General features: G+C 37.5%; 1 protein-coding gene across 1 annotated transcript in view; it reads right to left on the bottom strand.

Moving 5' to 3' along the window:
- Window positions 1–4,690: 4,690 nt before the first annotated feature.
- POU2F3 (POU class 2 homeobox 3) overlaps window positions 4,691–25,186 on the bottom strand; it is a 56,450-nt gene continuing 35,954 nt past the window's right edge. The window contains exons 5-12 of the mRNA XM_074302188.1: window positions 24,072–24,154; window positions 19,482–19,664; window positions 18,546–18,687; window positions 17,280–17,416; window positions 16,798–16,959; window positions 10,376–10,442; window positions 9,323–9,452; window positions 4,691–8,133 (exon numbers count right to left, since the gene is read on the bottom strand). Coding sequence (XP_074158289.1) covers window positions 8,094–8,133; window positions 9,323–9,452; window positions 10,376–10,442; window positions 16,798–16,959; window positions 17,280–17,416; window positions 18,546–18,687; window positions 19,482–19,664; window positions 24,072–24,154 — 944 coding nt within the window. The 3' untranslated portion in view covers window positions 4,691–8,093. The remainder of the gene's footprint in view (window positions 8,134–9,322; window positions 9,453–10,375; window positions 10,443–16,797; window positions 16,960–17,279; window positions 17,417–18,545; window positions 18,688–19,481; window positions 19,665–24,071; window positions 24,155–25,186) is intronic.

Genomic DNA, 25,186 nt, shown 5'->3' with positions numbered 1-25,186 from the left:
TATTAGTCATGTTTCAAGAAGAAACAGAACAAGAGGGAAAAACTACAAAAGGGAAAATTAAAATAGCATGCTTTAATCTGAATTCAGACTCCACAGTTCTTTCTGGATGTGAAGAGCATTTTTCACTATAAGTCTTTTAGAATTGCCTTGTATCATTGTATTACTGAGAAGAACTAAGTCTATCAGAGTTGACCACTACACATTGTTGATATCACATTTTACAGTACTCTCCTGGATCTGTTCAGTTCACTCAGCATCAGTTCACATAAGTCTTTCTATGTTCTTCTGAAATCCACATCATTTCTTATAGCACAATAGTATTCTATTATATTCATATACTACAACTTGTTCAGCCATTTTCCTATTGATAGGCATCCCACAATTTCCAATTTTTTGCCACAATAAAAAAAGCTGCTATAAATATTTTTATGCATGTAGGCCTTTTCCATTTTTAAAAATCTCTTTGGGATACAGATCTAGTAGTGACATTGCTAGGTCAAAATGCACATGCATGATTTCTTTTTAGATATAGTTCCAAATTGCTCTCCAGAATGGTCAGGTCAGTTCACAACTTCACCAATAATATATTAGTGTCCTGATTTTTCCACGTCTTCTCATTTTCCTTTTCTGTCATATTAGCCAATTTGAGAGCTATGAGATGATACTTCAGAGTTCTTTTAATGTGCATTTCTCTAATCAATAGTGATTTCAAGCATTTTTCATGTGACTATAAGTAGTTTTGATTTCTTTGTCTGAAAACTTCCTATTCATATTCTTTGAACATTTATCAATTGGGAAATGACTTGAACTCTTAGAAATTTGACTCCATTTTCTATATATTTGAGAAACATGGCCTATATCAGAGATAATTGCTGGAAAAATTGTTTCCCAAATTTCTTTTTTCCTTTAATCTTGATTGCATTGGTTTTGTTTGCACAAAAATTGCAAATTTCATATAATTAAAATTATCCAATTTATATATCATACTCCTCTTTATATCTTATAAATTCTTCCCTTCTCCATAGATCTAACAGATAAACAATTCCTTAGTCTTCTAATTTGCTTATGATGTTACCCTTTATGTCTTATGTACCTTGTCTTGATATGTGGTATAAGATGTTGGTCTATAAGTAGTTTCTGCCATATTGTTTTCCAGTTTTCCCAAAATTTTTTGTCAAATAATGACTTCTTATTCCAGAAGTTAGGTCTTTGGATTTATCAAACATTATATTACAATGATCATTTACTACTCTATCTTCTGTACCTAATTTATTCCACTGATTCACCACTGTATTTCTTAGCCAGTACCAGATAGTTTTGATGATTGCCATTTTATAATATAGTTTGAGATCTAGTATGGCTAGGACAACTTTGCCTTTTAAAAAAATTCATTTCCTTTGATGTTCTTGATCTTTTTTTTTTCTTCAGATGAATTTTGTTTTCATTTTTTCTAGCTTTATAAAACAATTATTTTGATAGTCTGGCACTAAAAATAAGTAAAATAACATGTGGAATTTTCATTTTTATTGTTCTTCCTATCCATTAGCAATTGGTGTTTCTCCAATTATTTAGATCTGACTTTGTGTTAAAAGTGTCTTGTAATTTGTGTTCATATAGTTCCTACATTTTTCTTGGCAGGTAGACTACCAAGTATTTTATATCATCAACAGTTATTTTAAATGGAATTTTTCTTTCCATCTCTTGCTGCTGGGCTTTGTTGGCAATGTATAAAAATGCTGATGATTTATATGTTTATTTTATATCCTACAACTTTGCCAAAATTGTTAATTATTTCAAATAGTTTTTTTAGTTTATTCACTAAGTTTCTTTAAGTATGCCATCATATCATCTGCAAAGAGTAATTGTTTTGTTTCCTCTTTTAATTCCTTCAATTTCTTTTCGTTCACTTATTTAAAGCTAATATTTCTAGTACAATACTGAATAACATTGGTGATAATGGGCATTCTTGTTCACTTCTGATCTTATTGGAAAGACTTCTAATTTATACCCATTACAGATAATACTTGCTTATGGCTTATCATGGATTATCATTTTCAGAGAAATTAATTTCATTCCTATGCTCTCTGGAGTTTTTAATAGAAATGGGTGAAGTCATATTTGATTAAAATATGAGAATGGAATATGTAGACTTTTTCAAACCGTACTGGACATTAGAACACATTTGTTTATACACAGGCACTAATTGGGTGTATATTTGTTGAATTGAAGTGACTTAAATTCAAAAACTATTTTATATGCCTAACACTATCCCAAGTATAGAAGAAATCATAAAAAGAAACATTCAATACAGGGATTATTAATCTTCTTATGTGTCATGGACCTAGCATCCTTCTCAAAATAATGTTGTTAAATGAATAAAATAAATACCAAGTTAAGAATATATAATATATTTTTTCTTATACACATACATTCATATATTGTGTGCTAGGTTCTGGAAATACAAAAGACAAATATGACATGGGCTCTGTTCTCAAGAAGCTAAAAAATATAACCATGATACAAGAGAGCATGAAATAAGTGCAAAGAAGAAATTCTGCAGTTTTACTAGAAATTCGAGGAGGAAGAGATCACTTTGATCACTTTTTACTGGGTCATCAGGAAAAAAAACCTTTTAAAATAGCGCTTGTTGATTGCTTTATAGAGGAATTAGAATCTGGGTAGAGCCTTGAAGGAAGGAAAGATCAACAACATATGGAGGTGGGAAAGGCCAAGGAAGGGCATCCATTCTAAGGAGTGCAAAGAGGATGCCCAATGTGAATGAAAAAATAGAGGTGGAAAAGAGCAGGAGAAGAATAGAGAATGGAGATTAGTTCAAATAACTGGAATGCAAGCTAAAAGAGGGGAATTTGAATGAGATAAAAAAGAAGAGATAAAATTTTAGAGGGCTGTGAATGCCAGAATCTAGAATTTATGCTTTATTCCATATGCAATGAGAAGCCATTAAAGTCTTTTGAATAGAGCAGAGACATCATAGAAATGTAGTAGAAGATTACTCCAGTTTGGTGGAAGATTGATTGGATAGGAAACCTATTAAAGTCATGAACATTATAAGAGATGCTATTATAACAACATAGACAAGAAGAAATGAGAGCCTGAATGAGGGTGGGTGCAGTAGATAGAGATTGAGAAGTAGAAACAACAGAACTTGGCAAATAAATCTGATGCTTGTTATGAGGGAGAAGGAAAAGTCAAATCAAATATGACTTCAAGATAATGAGCTTCGATCATTAGGAGAATGGTTATATCATTTCAGAAATGGAGAAATTGAAAAGAAGGCAAAGTTTTGGGAATAAATGTTTAGTTCATTTTTGGACATGTTCATTTTGAGGCTGAATATCCTGATAAAAATATCCTGCAAAGAACTGGAAATATGTGTCTAGAGCTTTGGGGAGATGCTGATACTAAACATACAGATTTGGCAATGATCTTCCTAGAGGGGATAATTGAAACCAAGAAAGGATTCAAAATTATTCAGAGAACATGTGGAGTCAGGAGAAGAAGTAAACTTGGTATTCAAGGGAAAAGAAGAAAATGAGGATCATGAAATAGGAACAGTGGGATGACCTGAAAGGTAAAAAACCATGAACCTACAAGATCTCAGAAGCTCATGGGAGGAAAAGATATAAAGAAGGAAGTCAGAGTGGGAAAAATGGTTCAAAGTATCTCATTTAGAGAGGTCAATGATGATAAGGGCATAAAACACTGATTTTAGTGATAAGGAGACCTTGGTGACCTTATGGTGAAGATTCGTGATTGGGATGGAGGCAAGTTGTTAGGAGGTCAAAGACAAAATAGTAAGTGAGGAAGGTCAGACATCGAAGGGTAGGCAAATTACTCTTTTTAGAAGTTTGGCTGTGAAGGGAGAGAGAGAGGAAAAAATGATAGTTTGAGGCATTTTAAGAATATTTTAATTGAATTAGATGCCCATCCTGATTTTGGGGATAGAATAGATGGCTTTTTGGAGCCCATGGTATTATTCAACATTTTTAGGTTTATTTAAACAGAGGGAATAATTTAAATTAAAAAATGAAAGCATTCATGAATTCTTTTTCTCTCTCCCCTAATCCCTACTCCTACTGACTATATTTATAAGATTATATGACATCTATTATTATCAAGTTGCTCCTAAGGAAGACCTTTAAGCCACAGAGAAACTCATTTGGAGTTGATGGGCTTTGATTGGACTATAGACATTGGGAGTTCATTCTTAGCCCTTCCCTTCCCTGCAATTGACCTGATTTATAGATATTAGAAGCCACTGGAGGTTGAGTAGTTAAGCCATATTTCTCTTTATTTATTTTATAAATAAAAAACCAAACATATATGAATTAAAATCAAAAGATCTTGGGACTAGCCAAAGAGTCAAGGAAACTGGGATTACTATGGAAAAGTGTTAGTTCAGGGATCAGGGGTTGGGGAAGAAGATGTGCACATAGGTTCAGATATATGCCTACAAGAGCATATGTGCATTCATATATGTCAAGAGGAAAACCAATTATGTACTCAAGAAAAGGCTTAAAGGCCTCAGTTGTCACATCTTCTTGCCACCTCTTCTTGCCCCTTCTTTTTTATTACCCACATCTTGTTTGACTATTTTTTTTGTTATAAATCTTTTATTGTCTTAAAGAAGTAATTGTTATAATTGGCAAAAAACAAACAAACAAACAAACAACAAAAAACTCCTTTAATTTTGTGATATAGTTAAGTACAAGCTCTTGATGTTCACTCATAAGATTACAGTTGTCTCCAGATATAAATTGGCTAGATGTAGATTACCTACTTAGCATAATCTATCCCCTCACATTTCTGAACTTCCTTTTTTACCTTTTGGTCACTGTGGGCCCTGGAGACACTAATTATATAATTTTATAACGGACTAAGGAAAAACAATTTGTGATGTAAATCTATTCTCTTTCTCCCACCTAACACACCCCAACTCTGTACCATACAGAAAAAAACTAGAAGATTGAATTAATTACTGAGCCACTGTCAGTGATCTTTGAAAGCTCTTAGAAGATAGAAGTACCATGGGAATAGAAAAAGGCAAGTTTCTCATTTTTTGCTCTCCCCCCAAAAAATGTAGAAAATGGAGTTTGCAAACTATAGATTACTATGAATTTTTTAAACCCAGAAAAATTTTATAATGTATTATTAAAGAGATGGTTAATGAGCAACTGAAAACAGAAGCAGTCATCACAAAGAGCCACCTTGGCTTCATTAAGAACAGATCATGTCAACAACCTCATTTTTTTTGGCATTATTTGACTGGTAGATCAGGGGCATTCCATAGTTATGGTTTATCCAGATTTAGCAAAGCATTTGACAACATCTCTAACTTTGTTCTCCTGGACAATAGAGTGATATAGGCAAGATAGGAGGACATTTATATGGATTTGGAAATGGTTGAATAGCTAGACGCAAGGGATAATCTTGAGTGGTTTAATGTCATCCTTCAAGAAAATATTCAGTTGAGTCCCAGGGATCTCTTCTTGGTTCTGTGCTACTTAAGACTTTTTGGATGAAGGCATAGATAAAATGCTTAGCCAATTTGAAGATTAAGTTGGATAGGAGCTATAGCTAAGAGAGATACCTAATATATTGGATGACAGGACCCCAAACATCTCTAACTCTTTTAAAGTTGGACCAAATCTAATAAGATAAAATTTAATTGGGATAAATATAAATTTTTACACTTGGGCTTAAAAAAAGTCAACTTCCTAAATAGAAAGTGTGGGTAGACAGTAGTTCATATGGAATAAAATTGCAGGGGTGGAGGGTGTTACAGGATTAGAAGTTTAATAAGTCAATAGTGACATATGGCTGTCAAGAAAGCTAATGCAATCTTGGGCTTCATGAGAACTTTCTTTATAGAGTCCAAGAGTAAGAAGATGATAATCCCATTATCCTCTGCCATGGACAGGTCATATTTAGAGTATTGGGTTCATTTCTGTATGTAATATTTTAGAACCATTTTGATCGATTGGAAAGCATCCAGAGGAAAGTGTCCAGAATTATGAGGGTCTTTAAGATTCTTTCCCAACAGTATTGGTTGGAAGAATTAGAGGAGTTTAGCCTGAAGAAGAAAAGACTTAAGAGTAGACATGATGGCTGTGTCTTCAGATTGTTGAAATGTTGTTACTTGAAAAAGGATTTAGATTTATTCTAATTGGCTCTGGAAAGCAGAAATAGAAAGAATAAAAGTTGCAAAGAGGCAGATTTAGACTTGATGTAGGCAAAAACTTTCTAACAATTACAGCTTTCTAAAAGCGGAATAGGCTATCTTTGGATCTAGTTCCTCCTTTATTCGAGATCTTCCAGGAGAGGGTGGATGACCAATTATTGGATATGTTCTAAATTGGCTTCATGTTCATAGGTGGGTTTAACTTGATAGTTAACTCTGAGCTCTTTTACAACTCTTAAATTTCTGATATTCATATATGGGATGTCTCAAAGTCAGTGCAGTTTTAAGCTTTGATTAACTTAAAATTGAACTAAGATTTTGGGGGCACTATATCTGTGAGTTTGGATATATATGTATGTACATAGATTTATAACATACATATGCATATACATGTATACATGCAGGCTCATTTATCTGTATATACATACATTATATTTCCATGCCCATGTCCCATTCCCCTTGGCCAATAGGTCTACTTTATAGTAAGTTATGTTACAGTGAAGGTTCAAAGACTTGTGAAGCGTAATTCACAAGGCAGTCCAACTTTTAAACCTGCTTACACTGGTAAGCAGGTTGTCATGTCCTTAGTCTGCTGGAATGACTTCATGTTAAGACAGTATTCACCAGTGAAATCCACATAAGGATCTCTCTTCACTTGTCCTCATTATCCCCATCACCAGGAAATCTAACTAAGGTGCTCTTTCCAGTTCAGTAATAAGGCAGCATAGTATAGTGAGTTGGAAGAGAACTGGATTTAAAGTCAGAAGTTCTGGGTTCAAAATCTGTCTGTTATTGACCATCTGTGTGACTGTGTGAAGTTGTTACTTTCTCTAGGCCTCAGTTTCCGGATCTCAAAGATCCTTTTCAGCTTAGGAACTCTGAAAGCTAACAGAGTATTTCACACTTTGGTATTTTTCTTTTCTTTTTTTAAAAAATAAGATAAAATATTACACGTCTTTAAAATTTGCACCTGAGTTACATATGTTGAAAACTCCATCTTAAGGAAAGAGTATACTGGGGTGGAAAAAAGGAGGTGGGAAGCTGGGGGCCTATTTACAAATATGTTGTTGCCATTATTATTCATGTAGCTGTGCGTGTTTAGTCCTACCATTCCACAGCCAAGGAAGCCCAGAAGAGTAGGGAAGAGGAAAAGAAAGAATATACAGAGAAAACAGCATTCTCAGAGACTGGGTGACAGAAGGAGATTGCTTTGTAGATTAAGGATAGGTCAGTCTTCTACAAATAGGAGGATGGTGGTTAGCAGTGAGGAAGCATACACATATAAGTAGATTAGGATGTCTGTAAAAGAAAGATAAAGGAAAAGAGAATGCAGACCTAAAAATTTAGTTGAACAGATAAAGGAATGAAGCAGAGGGGCTATGTAGGCAGCACCACTTTCAAATTTCGATACAATTCTCTATTGAAATGAATTTGGTGACCACGGCTCAGTTTATAGTTAATGTCAGTATAGCCCCATCGGTATTTGTGGTGTGGTATATTAGGTATAATATTCTCATGGCTAACCCTTCTTTGAGCTGTGAAGGAATGACCAAGGCCTCCTTCCTCTGACAGACCCTAGGAATGAGAAGTCATCTCAGATGTTTGGAATTATAAAAGAAGATCCCAGGCAGGGAAGATGAGGTTGGCAAACTCCTAGAGAGAGGGGGGAGGGGTTAATATTTCAAGAGCATGAAAAGTCAACACATGGTGCAATCACAGTTTGAATCTCTTGAGCCTCTTGCAGCTAAAGAAGGCAAGAATTTGGGCTTGTTGATAGTAGAGTCTCTTCTCTTCTTCTCAGAGAAGTTGTCCATAACCCAAAGGCAAGAGACTTCCCTCCATGCAATGAGGAAAACAAGGTCAGATGCACAGTGGCAGAGATTCTCTGGTCTCAATGGAGGTAGGTGGGTTGATTCCATCGGTACCAAGATCTAGAGTACAGAAAGAAACCCACAGAGAAAGTTAAAAATCACCTTAGAAATAGATACAGATAATTACAGTTGTATTCTGTGTATATTTATAACTACATTGTTATAGCTATATTGATACGTATTTTAATAGACATATACAATTCTACATAAACATACATGCACACATTATACATGCCTATATGTGCATTGTGTGGGTTTGTGTGTATACATGTACATATATACACACATACACATATATATTAGGTGGAAAAGACCTATAGCTATCGTGAACAAATGCATGCCTGTAACATAGCATAGCAGAAATAACATTGCATTTTCAATGAAAGGAACTGGGTATAAATCTTGACTGCCACTTACTACATCATTCATTTTGGGTAAGTGATTCCCCTGTCTGGCCTTCAGTTTCTCCCTCTGTAAAACAAGGTGTGAGATGAGATAGCCTTCCTACTCTAGATGCCATATAGTCAGTTAGGAGGGTGGGCTCTCCTTTTCTCAGGCTTCATTGGTGGTCTTGCTGATCTTTATGAGACAAAATTATCTGGACAAGTTTAGGTCCCTAATAGCTTTAGATCTTAAAATTGTGACAGATCTTTGAATTTGAACAAAACTTCCGAGATTAGCAATTATGTTTCTAAGAAGATTCTTTGGTTCACATGTAAAGGAATCCATGGTTCCTTGATGAAAAGTCTTTTTCCTCCAATGCATATTCTAGGAGAAGGGAAGTTAAAGTTGAGAGGGATAGGAAATAAGGAAAGGGAGAAACTGGCACTGTCCTGCTCCAAACTGTGTTTTCTTTGTGCCTGAACAGTGGACCCATTTCAGAACAGCTTGGAGAATCTAGGGTTTGGCTTGAAATGAGCAGCACACTTGCAGAGCCCAGCACATGACCTAATCCTTTTTAATGGGAGTGTTTGGAAATTTCCATCACAGAAGAGAGGAAAATATTGGCAAAATTGTTGACTTCAGCTATTAGCCAGGAACAGTGACTGCAACTTCCCCTTTAATTCCCACCCTCTACAGGATAAGCTCCAAAGAGTGATTCTTCAATCTTGTATTCTGGCTACCTCCCTTGTGTTTTTGGTTTTTTTCCCCTAACACTTATGACTTGAACTATTTCTCATAGCATTGATCCTAGCTTCTCACTCTTCCTTGGTCTGATGTGGGGCATGCTAGGAGTCTCCCATCTTACCCAGAGGAGTTAAAACTGGAATTCACTGATGTTTTTGAGTGTGTCTGAGATACAGTTGGGCTGCTGGCATGGAGTCCTGAGCCAGGGGATGAAGGTCTGCTGTTGTTCCCCGGGGAACAGGATGACGTTACTACAAAAGAGAGGCAAAAACAAAGGTGAAATCCTTCTTGTAGATCCTAGGAACTTTTTTCTCCTCCTATCAACACACTTCTTCATTTCCCTATCCCAGAAGGGATCTCACTCGGTGACAGCTGGTATGTTCACTGCCTTCCTTCCCACCTCCCAACTCCTAGTACATTTATACCAACACCACCCTGAGCAGCCCTTAAACATGGTGTTTTTTGCATCCTAGAACCTAGAGAGTGGAAGAGCTGGTTCTGCAAGCCCAAGATTTGGCAAAGATGGATGCTCAAATCAGCCTACTCCAGGAGGACACACCCAAGGCTGGGCATGTACAGCATTGGCCCCTCCACCCCTATCAGCAAGAGAGATGAAAAGGGACCTTTTGCTAAAGGACTAGAAGGCCATAGGAGGAAGGGGAAAAGAATCTGCAAGAAGCTGAGGCCAGCCTTAGGAGGACTCCTTTAAGGCTTTTTGAACAAAATTAAGCCCATCAGCCTGTCCAGTTTTCTCATTCCCCCAAAAGGAGGTAGGGTTTTATGGAAAATGCACTGAGCTAGTTATTATACAGACACTGCTATTTGCTACTGTATGGGGACAAGTCCCCTCACCCCTCTAGACCAAACTTTCCTTCTATGAAAGATAAAAGAGTTAGATTAGAATTTAGTTTTAGAGCTGAGATGTAATCTAATTCAATCCCCTCATTTTACAGATTAATTAAGACCCAGAGAGGTTAGATTATTTAAATCATCTAAAACCCCACAACCAAAAGTTAGCAGCACTAGGATTTGAATCCAAAACTCAAAAATTCTGTTTTATTTCCACTATTACATGGACCATCATTAAAGTCCAGTGATTTCTAAGGTCCCTTTTTGGCTTGAATTCTATGACAGGATTCCTCAGTCTCTTTTGAAGCACCTTCAGAAAACTTACCTGCTCCAGGCATGGTGCTGTGAACAGGAGTGACAGAGAGGGGACCAAGAGACCCTGCAGTGGAGACCTGAAAAGTAACAGTCTTGTTACATTCTAGCTCCTCTTTCCCCTTCCCTTAGATATCCCTTATTGGCATTCAGCCACAGAGTGGGACCAGATTGTGATTCCATACACAGAATTTACTATCTTTCTCCCAGGAGGATCTTCCCCACTGAACAAGCCCACGGGTCTGTCCGTTCCCATGAGCTGGTGCTACTGCAAACTCTTGTTCCATATACACACCATCCAAGTGTATTGAATTATGCAATGCCACAGTGCCTCCTGGTGCTAAGGCAGGGATAAAAAGCTGGAGGCTTCACTTCAGTACAGCTCCTTCCTGGAAATGAAACAAGCCAAAAGAGGCTGGTCCAAAGAAGATAGAGGACAAACACCTAGCTTATGAGAGAAATACGTGGAAGATTTGAATTCAGACCACCGACTTTCTCCAAACTGCTCTGAAGACTTCAAAGAATCATAGCTTCATATTTGTTGGAATTGGAAGGGACTTTAGAAATCAGTCAATAAGATGCAGAGCTTAGGGTAGCTAAGTGGCACAATGGGATAGAGTGCATAGAGCACTGGTCCAGGAATCAGAAGACCTAAATTCAAATCCAGCTTTAGACACTTACTAGATATATGATCCTGAGCAAGTCACTTAACTCCAATTGCCTCCAAAAAATAAAATAGGTAACAGAACTGAGATTAAAATAAGAATCCACAGCTCTTCAGTCACAGACTCAATGCAAGAATTTTTTTTTTAATTTTACTTGCATAGTGGATAGAGAATTGGATTTGGAATTAGGAAAACCTGAATTCATTCCTCTCTCAGACCTACTGGTTATGTGACCCTGTGAAAATCACTTATCTACTTAACTTTGTCATTTATAAAATGGGAATTATAATAGCAATTATGTTATAGACTTGTTATGAGGATACAATGAGATAATAAATGTAAAATGCTTTACAAACATTGAAGTGATATTTAAATGTTATTATATTTATTAGCTAGTCCCCCTTTCTATAAAATGCAGATTGTTATGTCTCATTATTGTTATTCAGTTGTTTTCACTCATGTCCAACTCTCCATAACCCCTTTTCTTGGCAGAGATACTGGAGTGGTTTGCTGTTTTCTTCTCTAGCTCATTTTACAGTTGAGGAAACTGAGGGAAACAGGGATAAATGATTTACCTAGGGTCACACAGCTAGCGAGTATTGAAGGCCATCAGATCTGGCACTCTATGCACTATGCCACCTTCCTGCCCTTCCTCACAAGTGGGCCCCATTTCATTGTCAGACATCATTAGTAGCTGCAAAGTTTGTCTTTGTTTTGAGCTGGATGCTGTGTAATGCTCCTTCCCTTCCCTTTCTCTTCCTTATAATTTACCAAATGGGTTCTTAGCTGCCCAGATGGAATAGTGATCAGCATTTTGGCTTTGGAATCAGGGAATATTGAGTCCAAATTCTGCCTCACTCCATTTCTACCAAAGTGTCTGTGGGTAAATCAATTAACTCCTTCAGCCTCTTCTTTTGAAAATTGAAAATAGCAATAGCAATTACCTTAGAAGAAAGATATAAGGATTAAACAGGATGACATATGTAAAATGATTTATAAACCATCAAGTGCTAAAAAAATGCTATTTGTTATTTTATTATCATTATTCTTGTTGTTATTGGTTTTTGGAGGCAATGGGGTTAAATAACTTGCACAGGATCACATAAGTAGTAAGTGTTTAAGGCCAGATTTAAACTCAGAGCTTCTTTACTCCAGGGCTGGTGCTCTATCCACTGTATCCCCTAGTTGTCCCTATTGTTATTATTAAGAGGCAGTGTGTTGTGGTGGAGAGAGAACCAGTCTAAAGAACAAGAAAAACTTGGGTTGAAATTTTGCCTCTGACTGGTGCTGACTGTGTGACCCTTGGCAAGTCACTTAACTTTTTCCAATTATTTTCTACCATAAAAAGAGCTGCTAAACAAGTCACTTAACTTTTTAGTATTCTGGGCAATTCTTTCAGACTACAAGTTTCAAAGAAAGTGGCTATCTGAATTGATAAAGGGAGTTTTCTCATCCAAGATTTCCTAAATTAACTAATTAAATCACAAGTCTAATTCCCATTCCTATTTTGGGGGTGTATCCCTATTGATCGATTCAATTTATAGATCTCTAAATATTATATATGCTCAGGAAACTATGATTTACACACATCCCTCCCATACATACATTCTGGGATCCATAATTCAAATCTTCCATTTCAGCAGAATGCAGCATGCACTTGTTTTCTAATTTATCAGACCTAGTTCCAACTGTTGTTCTCTTTTTCTTTTATTATAAGGCTCATCAGTAGGTTGGGAATGCACAGACATGAGAGTGGGGCCAGGGTAAGGAAAGAAGCTCCTGGTAGCTCCCCTGTGACATCCTAAGATCTTCTGCCAGAGACTTCTAGCTTTGTTATCCTGAGTGCCATCGATTCATTTTTATCTCTTTTGTCGATTCCCAATTTTGTCTCTAAATGATTATGTCCCATCTCTAAAGCTCAGTTTCTTCCTCTCTAAAGTGAGGGCTTTGGGTCTTCTGGCTCAGACGTTTTGTGAGTCTGCCATTCCTGTCACAGGACTTAGAGCACTTAGAGCAGAGCACTGCTCTTGTGACAGGCAGAGAGGGACAAGGGAATGGCAGACTCACAAAATATCTGCACACACACACACACACACACACACACACACACACACACACACACACCAATCCAAGCCTGGCATAAGGACAAAAAGGAATGAGGATAAAGGAAATAACAAAGCAGGACCCTTTCCTCCAAGAAACCAAGAGAGGTCATCTTGGGAGTAACTAAGAAAGGAGCTAGTAACTCTTTCTTTCTTTCTTTCTTTCTTTCTTTCTTTCTTTCTTTCTTTCTTTCTTTCTTTCTTTCTTTCTTTCTTTCTTTCTTTCTTTCTTTTTTTTTTTTTAGTGACTCTTTCTAACATTGAGAAGGGTGGAGGGAGAAACTAAATTGTCTTCTCCCTTTTTTACTTCCCCTTTCTGGCAATCAAACCCAGTAATGACATGTCTTGGGAGAGAACCAAAACTAGAACCTGCCTGGCATTTGGTCTAGCAAAGTCTGACCTTGAGCCTGAGGCAGAGACCCTCAGACTAGCCACTTAGAAGCCAGTTACTTCTAAAGTTCAGCCAAACCACTGCTGCTGAAATGCAGAGGCAAGACCTATGTGGTACAGCAACTTTAAACAGAGACCCATTTGGGGGCTGAGAGGAGACCTGCCACCCTCCTTTTGAGTTTTTGCTCTGCTTCCCAGGGGGCATAAAATTTAGGGGAAACTAAAGAAAGACCATCCTACCTCCCCTTTCTCTTCTTTCATCTACCTGTCTCCCCTTCCCCAGGCTCTTGTCATTCTTATGACAAGAGTTGTTCATCCTTCATCCTCAGAGAGGACCAATGATATCAGGAAAGTGATGTCCTTGACTTGGCAAGTGAAATGGATTTAAGTGAAGCAGAGCTGTGTATTTATCAGCCTCACTTTCTCCTCCAGAGTCACCAGAGTTCAGTGGCAAAACATGGATCAGAATGACTGGAGATGACCCTGGATGTAGTAGGGGAGTTTGGCCTTTTAAAATTAAGGTCTTAACATTGTAACTTAACATAGTATTTCCATTTTTTCTTTCTCATTTTTTTCTTTTTGATTTGATTTTTCTTATGTAGCATAATAAATATGGAAATATGTTTATAAGAATTGCACATGTTTAATTTTATATTGGATTATTTGCCATTTAGGGGATGGAGGTTGGAGAAAGGGAGGGATAAAAATTTGGAACACAAGTTTTTGTAAGGATGAATGTTGAAAACTATGTTTGCATATATTTTTAAAATAAAAAGCTATTTAAAAACATTTAAAAAAATTAAAATAGAGAAAAAAAATAAAGTTAAGGTCTTTCTAGCGTCTCAGATTGTCTAAGACAACACCCATTCAGCAATCGAGGTAAGAATAGAAGCAAAGAAGCTTAGTTTATCTTCATTAAAAAATCAGTCTGGGAGGGAAAGACCCTCAGAGTTTTATAGGAATAGCCCAGGTTAAGATAGTGAACATAAGGATAGTGAACACAGAGGACAAATCGTGTGCCAAGTGCAAAGTAGATTAACTAGTCAGCCCTACTGAGAAGAGTGGGAAGGAAACCAGAGCAGATATGAATTGACCCACTGGTCTTTCTTTCAGTGATCTCAACATCTCAAATTAATTGAATAACTATTTTTATGCAAATGACTCTCAAATCTATATCCAACCTTGATTTTTCTCCTCAACGACAGGCAAACCACATCATTATTTACAGGATATCTCTCTTTTTAACTCCATATGTCCACAGTGTAACTCATTATCTTCATCATTAAATCCATTCTTAATTGACATCTCCTAATATTGGTAAAGGCCCCATCATCCTTTTAGGCACCCAGATTCATAACCTCAGGTATATACTTGACTCTTCCCTTTCCTTCACTATCTAGATCCAATTGTATAACAAATCCTTAAGATTTCAGCTACACAATATCTTTCATCTGCATCCTTCTCTCTATTCACATGAATCTTCATTTGGCTCCTAATCACATCTCACTATTGTATTAGCTACTTAATTGGTCCTCCAGATTACTCTCTCATTTGTCTAATTTCTGCTCCATATTGCTGTTCTTGGTATACTGATCTGATCATGTCACTCTCTCTCAAAAAGTTTGATTTGTTCCCTACGATCTCTAGCATAAAAATATCACCTCTTTAACCTAATATTTAAAGCTCAGAGCAATGTACTGCCTGCCAATCTACCTTTTTAGACAGATCATATTCTGCATATACTCACTTTTCCAGATAATGTATCCCAAACTTGACATTCCATCTTCAATCTCCATGCATTTCCAAAAACCATCCCCCCATATTTGTAATATGTTTCTTTCTTATCACTACCATTTACTATACTTTTCCTTAGTTAAGAAATCACTTCTTATGCAACACTGTCCCTGATTCATCCAAATATGAGGGCTCTCTTTCTCTTCCAATCATCTTTTATTTTCTATCTATGTACATATTGTATGTATCTCCACAGTATAAAGCAAACTCTTGGAAGACAATGACTATTTCTCATGTTTATGTCAGTATCTTCAGCCTCAGTAGAAGCCACATGCCATGTCTGTGGAAATGAATGAATTTTAATCAATCCTAGGGAGACGAATAGGGAGAAAAGAAAGAAAAAAAAATGGTTCATGGCAGCCTTAAACTATCAATCTTCACTAGGTTCTCACATTTTGAACTTCCTAGGCTTTTTCTTAACTTTAAGCCTTGGAGACAGGAAAGCCAGAGATGGCAGCTTTATTTGTTGGGAGGTATCACCTTGTATTTCTCACTTTTCCTTTTTTTTTTCCCCTTTAGGAATAATATGGAAAAGCAGTGGATCTAAAGTCAATGATATTAAGTTCACATGTTGGATCTTACTGCCACTTAATAGGTGTATGATCTTGAACAAATCCCATAACTTTGTTATATCTCACTTTCTTTATCTGCAAAACAAGGGGTTTGGATCAGGTAACTTCTAAGGTTCTCTAAATCCTATGATTCCAAGATTTCATCTTGATATACTTTATTGACCCACACCCTCAAGAGACCAATAGAAATGAACTTGATGATCCTTCCCTTCCCCTGAAGGCTTTAGTTGTCACCTTCATGTCATGACCACCTTGTATTCTCATGGGGGAAGAATGCTGGACCTAGAGTCAGAATCTGAATTTGGTTCTTGGTGGATACCACAGAAATCATATAGCTTTTTGAATCTCAGTTTATTCCTCTATTAAATTATAAGGTTAATCAGTTAAGTGTAAATTGTTATTGTAATTTCTCCTTCTGTTCCCTTACTTTTTCATCATAAAAATCAGAAATACAGAGCTGGAAAGGTATCTTAGAGGTCATTGAGTTCAACCTCCTCACTTTAAGGAAGAACTGAGGCACAGAGATTAAGTATTTGCCATAATTAGGAAGTATATAAAGTGGGATTTGAATCTAGGTCTCTTATTTTAAGTCTAGAGTCATATCCAATGTGCTGTGCTGCCTCTCAAAAGCAACTCTTGTCATCTTGAGAAGTTAGTTTTCAGCATTTATCCCTTATCCTCTCCATTCCTATAAAGTAATGGTGGTTGGGATGGAGTAGGGGTAGAGGTACTGAGGCACTCTAGGGCACCCAGATGCCAGCCTTATTATATTGCTGCAGATTTTCCCCTCGGGAAATAATCAGGAATTCAGGACAAGAACTAGGCCAGAGAGTGACCTTTCCCCCACCCTGTTACCCTGCAAGCATCATTCCCCTCAGACTTTTGCAGGCTGTCAGGCTTGGTGCCTCATACCAGCCTCGAGTTGTAGATGGGCGACTTCATGGGTGTGGCCATGGGGCAGTTGATTCGCTTTTCTTTCTGGCGTCGGTTGCAGAACCAGACCCGAACCACCTCTTTCTCCATGGAGAGTTGTTCAGCAATTAAGGAGATCTCCTCAGAGCTGGGCTTGGGGTTCTATAAGGGAGAGAAAGACCAGGAAGAGGTAGTATAAGTGGAGGGTCAGCATTGGGGGAACAATCATCCCCTACTCAGCCCTAAAGAGGAAAGCTTAGGACTTACAAGGTAACCTATGGGTCGGGAGGAGATGGCATGGCAATCAACTTGCCATGCCAGTGGGTTTTGGCTGGCGGTTTTGGAGGGGAACTGAATTTACATTCTCTTCATTATTTTAGGTCAGGGGAGGAATGAATATCTGAACACCCTTCCTAAATGACTGATATTTTGGGGACAATTCAGTGAAAGTAAATCCAAACTAAAATAAGAAGTGAACTTACATCTTGAAATCTCTTTTCCAGAGTCAGGCGGATGTTAGTCTCAATGCTGGTCCTCTTTTTCCTTTTCCGACCAAAAACCTCACTGAGGGAGGGATAAGAGCTGGGGGTGCTCACTGTGGAGTCTGAAGGAGAGGACTCTGTAGGGAATGAGAAGGACATACAAGAAAGACTCCATAAAAAGAAAAGGGATCAGTATAAATTCCAACTCCAGTGGTCTTTCCGTGTTACTCCTTGGCTCAAAAACCTTCCATGGCTCCCCCTTATGGCCTCTAGGATAAAATACAAATTCTCCAAACCGGCATTTAAAGCCATCCACCATTTTTACCCATCTTTCCTATTTTAGCTCATACCATTCCCCCATTCCCAAACTCTATATTCCAACTAACTGGGACTTCTAGTATTTCTTTTGTCTTGATACTCCATCTCTCATACCTATTTCTTCACACAAGCTACTATCCATATTTGAAATGCACTTTCTCTCCTCCATCTCTCAGAATCCTTAGTTTCTATCAAGACATATATGAGGTATTACCACCTAAGTGAATCCTTCCTCTGGTGAGCAATTTTCTTTATATTTTGTTTATTTGAGCATATAATACCAACTCTTCCCCCATGAGTCCTTGAAGGTAGGGATAAGATTTTGTCCTTATACCTCCAGCTTCATAAGGTAGAAAGTATTTAATAAATATTAGTTGAATTGAATTGACTTTAGGCCAGATATCATTGAATAAGTTCTGTGTGAACATGTAGCATCATTTCCATTACCAGGACTGCCCCACAGGAAGGAAAGGTCATGCTTGAAAAGAGTCTGCCAAATTCAGATTTTTTTTTCCAACTGGTTGGGGCCAAAGCTATCTCTGCTACCCATCAGCAATGGATGTTAGATTTGTAGCTTATGGATGCTTCAGGAAGCAAGATGAGATATGTGTATATACAGATACACAAATACATTCATATGACTGCATTTGCAATTGGTTAAACTAAGAAATTTATTTTATATAACATGTCTGGAAGGTTAAGTAAAAGTAAAATGCAAATTGACATTTCAAATTAAGAAGCCTGACACTTAGGGAATTATTGTTGTTTTGCTAAATGACTAGCTAACTAACATCATCTCCTCACTCTCCCAAATGCCTCATTGAAACCTCTCCAAGTTATAGTCAAAGCTGATAGACTCGAGTAACCATTTTTATCAGGGTATCAGGAGCTGACCACCACCCTTGCTGGGCCTCTAAAATTCCCATGCATGCCATCCATACCACCCACCTGCATCATTAAGCCACTTTTCCAGGAGAGGTTTGAGTTTGCACATGTTCTTAAAGCTCAGATTGAGGGCCTCGAATCTTGAGATCGTGGTCTGACTGAAGTCATTGCCATACAGCTTCCCCATGGCCAGCCCTACATCACCCTGTCATTGGAACAAAATAGAGAGCTCTAAGAGAGACTGTCTTCTTCTTCATTCTTTAACTCTCCCAGTACCCTACCAGCTTGTCCTGTCCTTTAACAAGCCATCCAGCACCCATTCCTCATCACATATATCACATAAGTTTCTTTACAAGCCTGTATCTCTTTAGACAAGAAGATTAGTTAATCTCCATTCACTTTGAATAGAGCTGTCTCCATCTGTCCTGGGACCAGTGTGCACATGGCACTGCTGTCTGGGATCTGTCACCTCCCTACATTGGAAATCCGGCTTTTTCCTTATTAATATAGGCTTTGTTTGTATTCCTTTTGTCAAACGTTGGGCCAGTGTGACTACCTGGAGAGGCATAACAGAAAGTATACATGGGGTAGAGGATCCACAGAAAGAAGAGGAATAAATATGACTTCTTCCCATGGCAAAAGAGAGAAGGAAGGCAAAAACAAGTCTTAGACTTTAAGTGGGGCAAAGGCATAACCAAAGATGATGCTTCCCCAAATAGCCCCTAAACGAGCCCCTCCCACTCATATTTCTTTGAGGGAAAAGATAACCCATCCATATCCTCAGTTTCCCTCTAAGTGATCATTGTGTTTTGAATTTCAGAGCACACAGGAAAATGAGCTCATAGTAAACCTGTCAAAAAGTCTTTTTTCTCCCTTAGGGAGTTAGTTAACTTTCTGCTTTATTTTGCATTAGTCTTACCCCAATTCTCTACTAATAAGACTGGGTTTTTTTCCTTCTCTTTCTCAAAATTCCCTCTTGTCCCTGCCCTAAATCCCAACCTGAGTAAAGCCGAGCTTGATACGCCTCTGCTTAAAGGTCTTGGCAAACTTTTCTAATTCCTCCAAGTCACTGGGTTCATCTGGTCCTCCAGAGTTGGGCAAATGTTTGTTAACTTGAATATGTTGTGACACATCCAGGTGGGAGTCTAAAGATGATCCTGGCAGCCCAGGGCGACCAACTGCCTGTTGGGAAAAAAATAAAAGTACCCCAAATCAAAAATTCTCTAAATCCCAGGAAGTGTTCTGATATTTCTTAATAAACAAATTTCTTCTGATATGTTCTGAAGTAGCATGTCAGCCTACTTGCATTTCAGGGGTGATAATGTCATGGAATTTAGAACCAGAAAAGAGTCCTCAGCCCTTCTCATTTTACAGATCAGGAAACTGGGGTACAGGAAAGCTAAGTGATCTCCCCAAATTCTCATGAATAGTTATTAGCAGAGCTGAGATCCAAACCTAGGTTTTCTGACTCCAAATTCAGTATTCTTCTTATTTCACTATGTTGTTTCATCTTAGATGCAACTTGGATTCTAATTTCAATCAATAATCAATCAATAAACATTCATCAAGCCCCAATTATGTGCCAGTCACTGTACTATGTGTAGTTACAAAAAGAGGCAAAAGACAATTCTCTGCTGTCTCTAGAGCTCACAATATAATAGGAGAGACAAAAATTTTCAAAGTAGAATAATAGGAACGTGGGCTTCTCTTAGAAGTAGTATGTTTTCATGGACAAAGCAATGGAGTAACAAAATCCCAACCCTACAGAACAATACTTCAAAAAAGTAATAATAATAATAATAGCTGGCATTTACAAAGTGCTTTTAAAGGTTTACAAAGTTTTTTAGAAATATGATTTCATGTGAGCAGAACCAAGAGAACATCATACAACAAGTATGTATAACAGCACATTATTTGATGATCAACTGTGATGGATGTGGCTTTTTTTCAACAATGAGGTGATTCAAGGAAATTCCAATAGATTTGTGATGGGAAGTGCCATCTGCATCCAGAGAGAGAACAATGGAGAATGAATGTAGATCAAAGCATAGTGTTTTCACCTTTTTGTTGTTGTTTGTTTGCTTGCTTTTTCTTGTATAGAAATATGTTTAGAAGAATTGCACGTTGTTTGTTGTTATTTTGGGGATTGCTTTGTTTTCTTGGGGAAGTAGGAGGGATAAGAGGGAGAAAAATTTGGAATACAAGATTTTTCAAAGGTGAATGTTGAAATATATCTTTGAAAGTATTTGAAAAAATAAAGTACTATTAAAAATTAAAAAACACAAATATGATTTCATTTGTTTCTCACAAAAACCCCGGGAAGTAAGTTCTATTATCATCATTTCCATTTTGTAGTTGAGAAAACTGAAGCAGATCATTTTTAAGTGACACAGATAATAAACATCAGAGGTAACAATCAGATCCAGAACTCTATCGACTACATCACCTAGTGATTTAATAACAGCTAGCAGTTACATAGTGATTTAAGGTTTGTAAAATGCCTTACAAATTTTTAATCTCATTTGATCCTCCTTACAATTCTGGAAGATTGCACTCTTATTATTCCCATTTTATAGATGAAGAAACAGGCAAATTGAGATTAAGTAACTTGCCCAGGGTCACACCGCTAGTGTCTGAGGTCACATTTGAACTCAGGTTTTGTTTTATCTGTTTCTTCAGGGCAGACTGAAGGTATCCAATAAGTATTCATTAATGAAGGCAGAAGGAGGTAAGACAGCTTGAGAGGTATCATTAAGCTTAATATTCAATTATCCTAATAGATGTTCCAAGCTTCAGTGAAGACATTTTTAAACCATAATAACTACTCTTTTTACTTCCCAAACCACCGTCATCCTTTCTAGGTAGAGTTGATTTTATTGGTGACAAAGGATACTGTTTTATCTTTCTACCAATCTATTATCATCATAGCATCCCTTGCATATTTAATATCTTCCCCTCACCTTGATTTAACCTAATATTAGCCCAGAGGTGTGGCTAGAAGTTCAGTAAGATCATAGTTCAAATCCTGTCTCAATTACTCACTTCTTGTGTGATCCTGGGCAAGTCACTTAATGTTTCTGAATCTTAGTTTCCTCATCTATAAAACAGGGATAATAATACTTCTAGTACCTGCATTATAGGGGTTTTTGTTAGGTTTAAATGAGATGATGAGATATATATGTGTATATATATATAACACTTTGTACACTTTGATGTGTCATATGTTAGTAGATTTATAATAATAATAATAAAAACTAACATTTATATAGCATTTACTATATATCAGGCACCGTGCCATTTCTATCTTATTTGATCCTTATAACAATCCTGAGAGGTAAGTACTAATATTATCCCAAATTTACAGATGAGGAGATTGAGACAAAGAAAGTTATGTGACTTGCCTAGGGTCAGAAAACTAGTAAGTATATGAGGCTAGATTTGAACTCAGAACTTTCTGATTTCAGGCCCAGTACTCTCCATCAGATCACCCAAATCCCTTATATTACCATTACATTAAAATGTATCTTACATTTTACATGATACCAATGTTGAAGAGAACAAAGTGATATTGGTTCAACTTTGCAAAGTGTTCTTCATTCCCAAAATGATGCAAAAATCCATTGACTCAGGATTCTAGAGTGGAATCTATGGATTTCTAAATAAGGAGTACATTGGGCAAATCTCTTCTCTTTGACATTAAGGTAGGTGATGACTTTTTAGAAGAAGCTTTGTGGTTTAGTCAAAAAGGTACTTGATCTAAATTCAACCTAGTTTCGAATCCTGGTTCTGCCATTAAGAATCTGCATTACATTGGCCAATTAATTTTTCTTCTCTGTTTCTATATATAGTCTTTAAGAACTTTTCCAACTTTTAAAAGTAGGCTGAAGGTATCCCATAAGTATTAACCAGTGTTGATGACCGAAGAAGGTAAGTGAGCTAGAGAGGTATAATTAGATTTAATACTCAATTATCCTAATAGAGATTTCAGTCTTCAATACCTCTGACTCAAGTCCCATTATTCCTTCATTAGAAAGTCTTTAAAATGGAATGGATTGGTAGCTGTCTGGACTGATTTAGAGGAATGCCTTCTTGGGGATAGAGGATAGACAAGATGACTTGTCAGGGTCCTTAAGAATTTTATTTGATGACTTGTAGGGGGCAACTAAGATCCCTTCTAGCTCTAGCATTTTCTTATTCTAGGATTCTACTCAAGGTGAGATCAAAGTTAGAACCCAGGTGTCCCCATTTTTATTTAACCACTAGGTGGCACTCTCTCCTTTTGAAGACTCAATCAAGAGGGCAAGTTTCATTAATTCATCCATGATTGATTCATCCAGGTTTGATTCTTGGAGTCTAAGGTCAAGAATAGTGTTTTTATTTTTCGTGTACACGAGGATTCCAGAGAATGAACACTATGTTTGTTCTTATGCTCTTTCTCTGTCTCTATCTTCATCTGTCTCTCTGTCTCTTTCTGTCTCACTCTGTGACTTTCTGTCTCTGTCTGTATTGCTCTGTCTCTTACACACACACACACACACACACACACACACACACACACTCTTTTCCTTACATTTTTATCCATCCATCTCAGGGTCCTCCACTAAGTTCTAATAGAAAGAACATTAGATTTAGATTCAGAAGACTTCCTTTTTAAATTCTAGTTCTGTTACTACCTATGTGATCCTGAGCAAATCACTTTGGACTTCATTGTAAAGGTAATAGGGTTGAACTAAGTGATATCTAAAGTCCCAGTTCTAGTCCCCATGATCCTTCTTCCTTATGTGGTACCACTGGAGGATCAAGCCTAGAACAGTCTCTTTGCTGGCTTCAAAGGGGCTCTGGAACTTAAATGAGATGCTGATGGCTTTATGGCTTTCCAGTTCATCATAAACATCTAGTGCAAATTTCTAGTTTTCCTCAGTGCAAATGGAAAACTAGATCCCAGCTGGGAAGCCTGGGAAATTGAAACCTAGTTCCCAAGGGTGTGATGCCAGTTCAAGATGTTCTTCAGGGGAATGGGATTCAGTTATAGGCAGCTAGGTGGTACAGTGGGCAAAACATTGAATTTGGAGTCAGGATGATCTGAATTTGGGTCCTGCCTCAGACACAGATTAGCTGTGTGACCATGGTCAAATCACTTAACAGCCTCTTTGTTTCAGTTTCCTCATGTAAAGTTAATAATAGCACCTACCTCCTAAGATTATTGGGAGTGTTAGATGAGATAATATTTATAAAGTGTTTTGCAAACTTTAAAGTACTCATGCTAGCCATTATATACTGAGAAGGTATGTGACTTAATGAGGAGAATGTCAACCTGAAAGTGTTTGTGTTCTGCATCTAGATCTCCTGTTGATATTAGGTAAGCCATTTCCTCATTGATATAGCTCTGGTTTTCCTATCTGGGACAATAGGATCATAAAATTGAAAGGAACCTTATAAATCTTTTAGTCAACCCTTTTATTTCACAGAGGAAAAGTCTGTTGAAAAGAGAATGTTTCTTGCTGCTTTCTTTGCTCATGGGGTAAAAGGATAAGGATAGGAATGAGCATAAGTAGTCTTCTAAGAGGAAATACAGAGAATGCTGATTACCTGAGATGCCAGGCCAGGTCCAGTCTGTGGGAGGAGGAAGCTGTTTTGTTGCTGAGGAAATGGGAGAAGATTTGATTGTAAACCTGAGGGAAAAGAGAGAAGGGGAAGTATGGTGAGGATTAGAGAGAGAGAGAGAGAAACAAAGACAGAGATAGAGACAGTCAAAAACAGAGTAAAAATAAAATGCCAGTTTTAAAGCAGGATTGATACCTCTTTCTCATACCAGGTCCCTTAATGCATTTCATACCCTCTGGAAAACCTGCCTTGAGCTCTACCAGGCATTGATTGCTACATGAAGGCGGTAGTGAATTGATGAATCAGACAGGGGGATAAACAGGGATGGGAACAGCAGTCCCCAAACCAGTCCTTCTGCTAGGCAGGGAGAGGTGTGCAGAAGAGTGAGGGAGGGCCAAGTTGATAACTCTGGGAGTTATAAACAAGATACATCAGATAACACACAGGCTGTTCATGAAGAAACTTAAGAGGGGAGGAGAACCAAGGACCTGGTCTTAGGGGATTCTTCTGAAAATTCAAATGGGAGCCCAGGGATTTTGGATAAACCAGAATCCTGTGTTTCCACAGGATTTCCACAGAAAAACACAGCTGGCTAGCTATGAAGATACTGGCTGTATATCAGAAAGTCTCTAAACTCACACCTAATTGGTTACTTGTATCACATCCTAAATGATAAATGTCATTTCAGATTCCTCTTTTTTCTTTTCCCCTTTGGTGAAACTAACTATGGAGGGGCCATTTTGACTTTGACACCCAGTCTGTCCCAGAAAGTTGAAACAATAGTTTCCTTTCCTTTGACCTGCTTTGGGAAGAGAGCCATCAGCAGCTAGATGGCCCAGTGGATAGAGCACCAGCCTTGAATTCAGGAGGACCCGACTTCAAATATGGTCTAAGACACTTATCATTTCCTAGCTGTGTGACCCTGGGCAAGTCACTTAACCCCAGCCTCAGGGGGGGAAAAAAAAAAAAGGAAGTGAGCCATCAAAGCCAAAAAAAGTATTCCTGTCAATTGCCACAGGATCATATTCAGAGCTAGAATGAAAATTTTAAATTATGTAGTCCAACATCTTTATTTATTTGCCACAGATAGAAGCTATGAT

Source organism: Sminthopsis crassicaudata, chromosome 3, assembly GCF_048593235.1.
Source record: "Sminthopsis crassicaudata isolate SCR6 chromosome 3, ASM4859323v1, whole genome shotgun sequence".
Classification (NCBI taxonomy): Eukaryota; Metazoa; Chordata; class Mammalia; order Dasyuromorphia; family Dasyuridae; genus Sminthopsis; species Sminthopsis crassicaudata.
The sequence above is the reverse complement of the archived record's forward strand: the minus strand, read 5'-3'. Positions and strand labels throughout refer to the sequence as shown.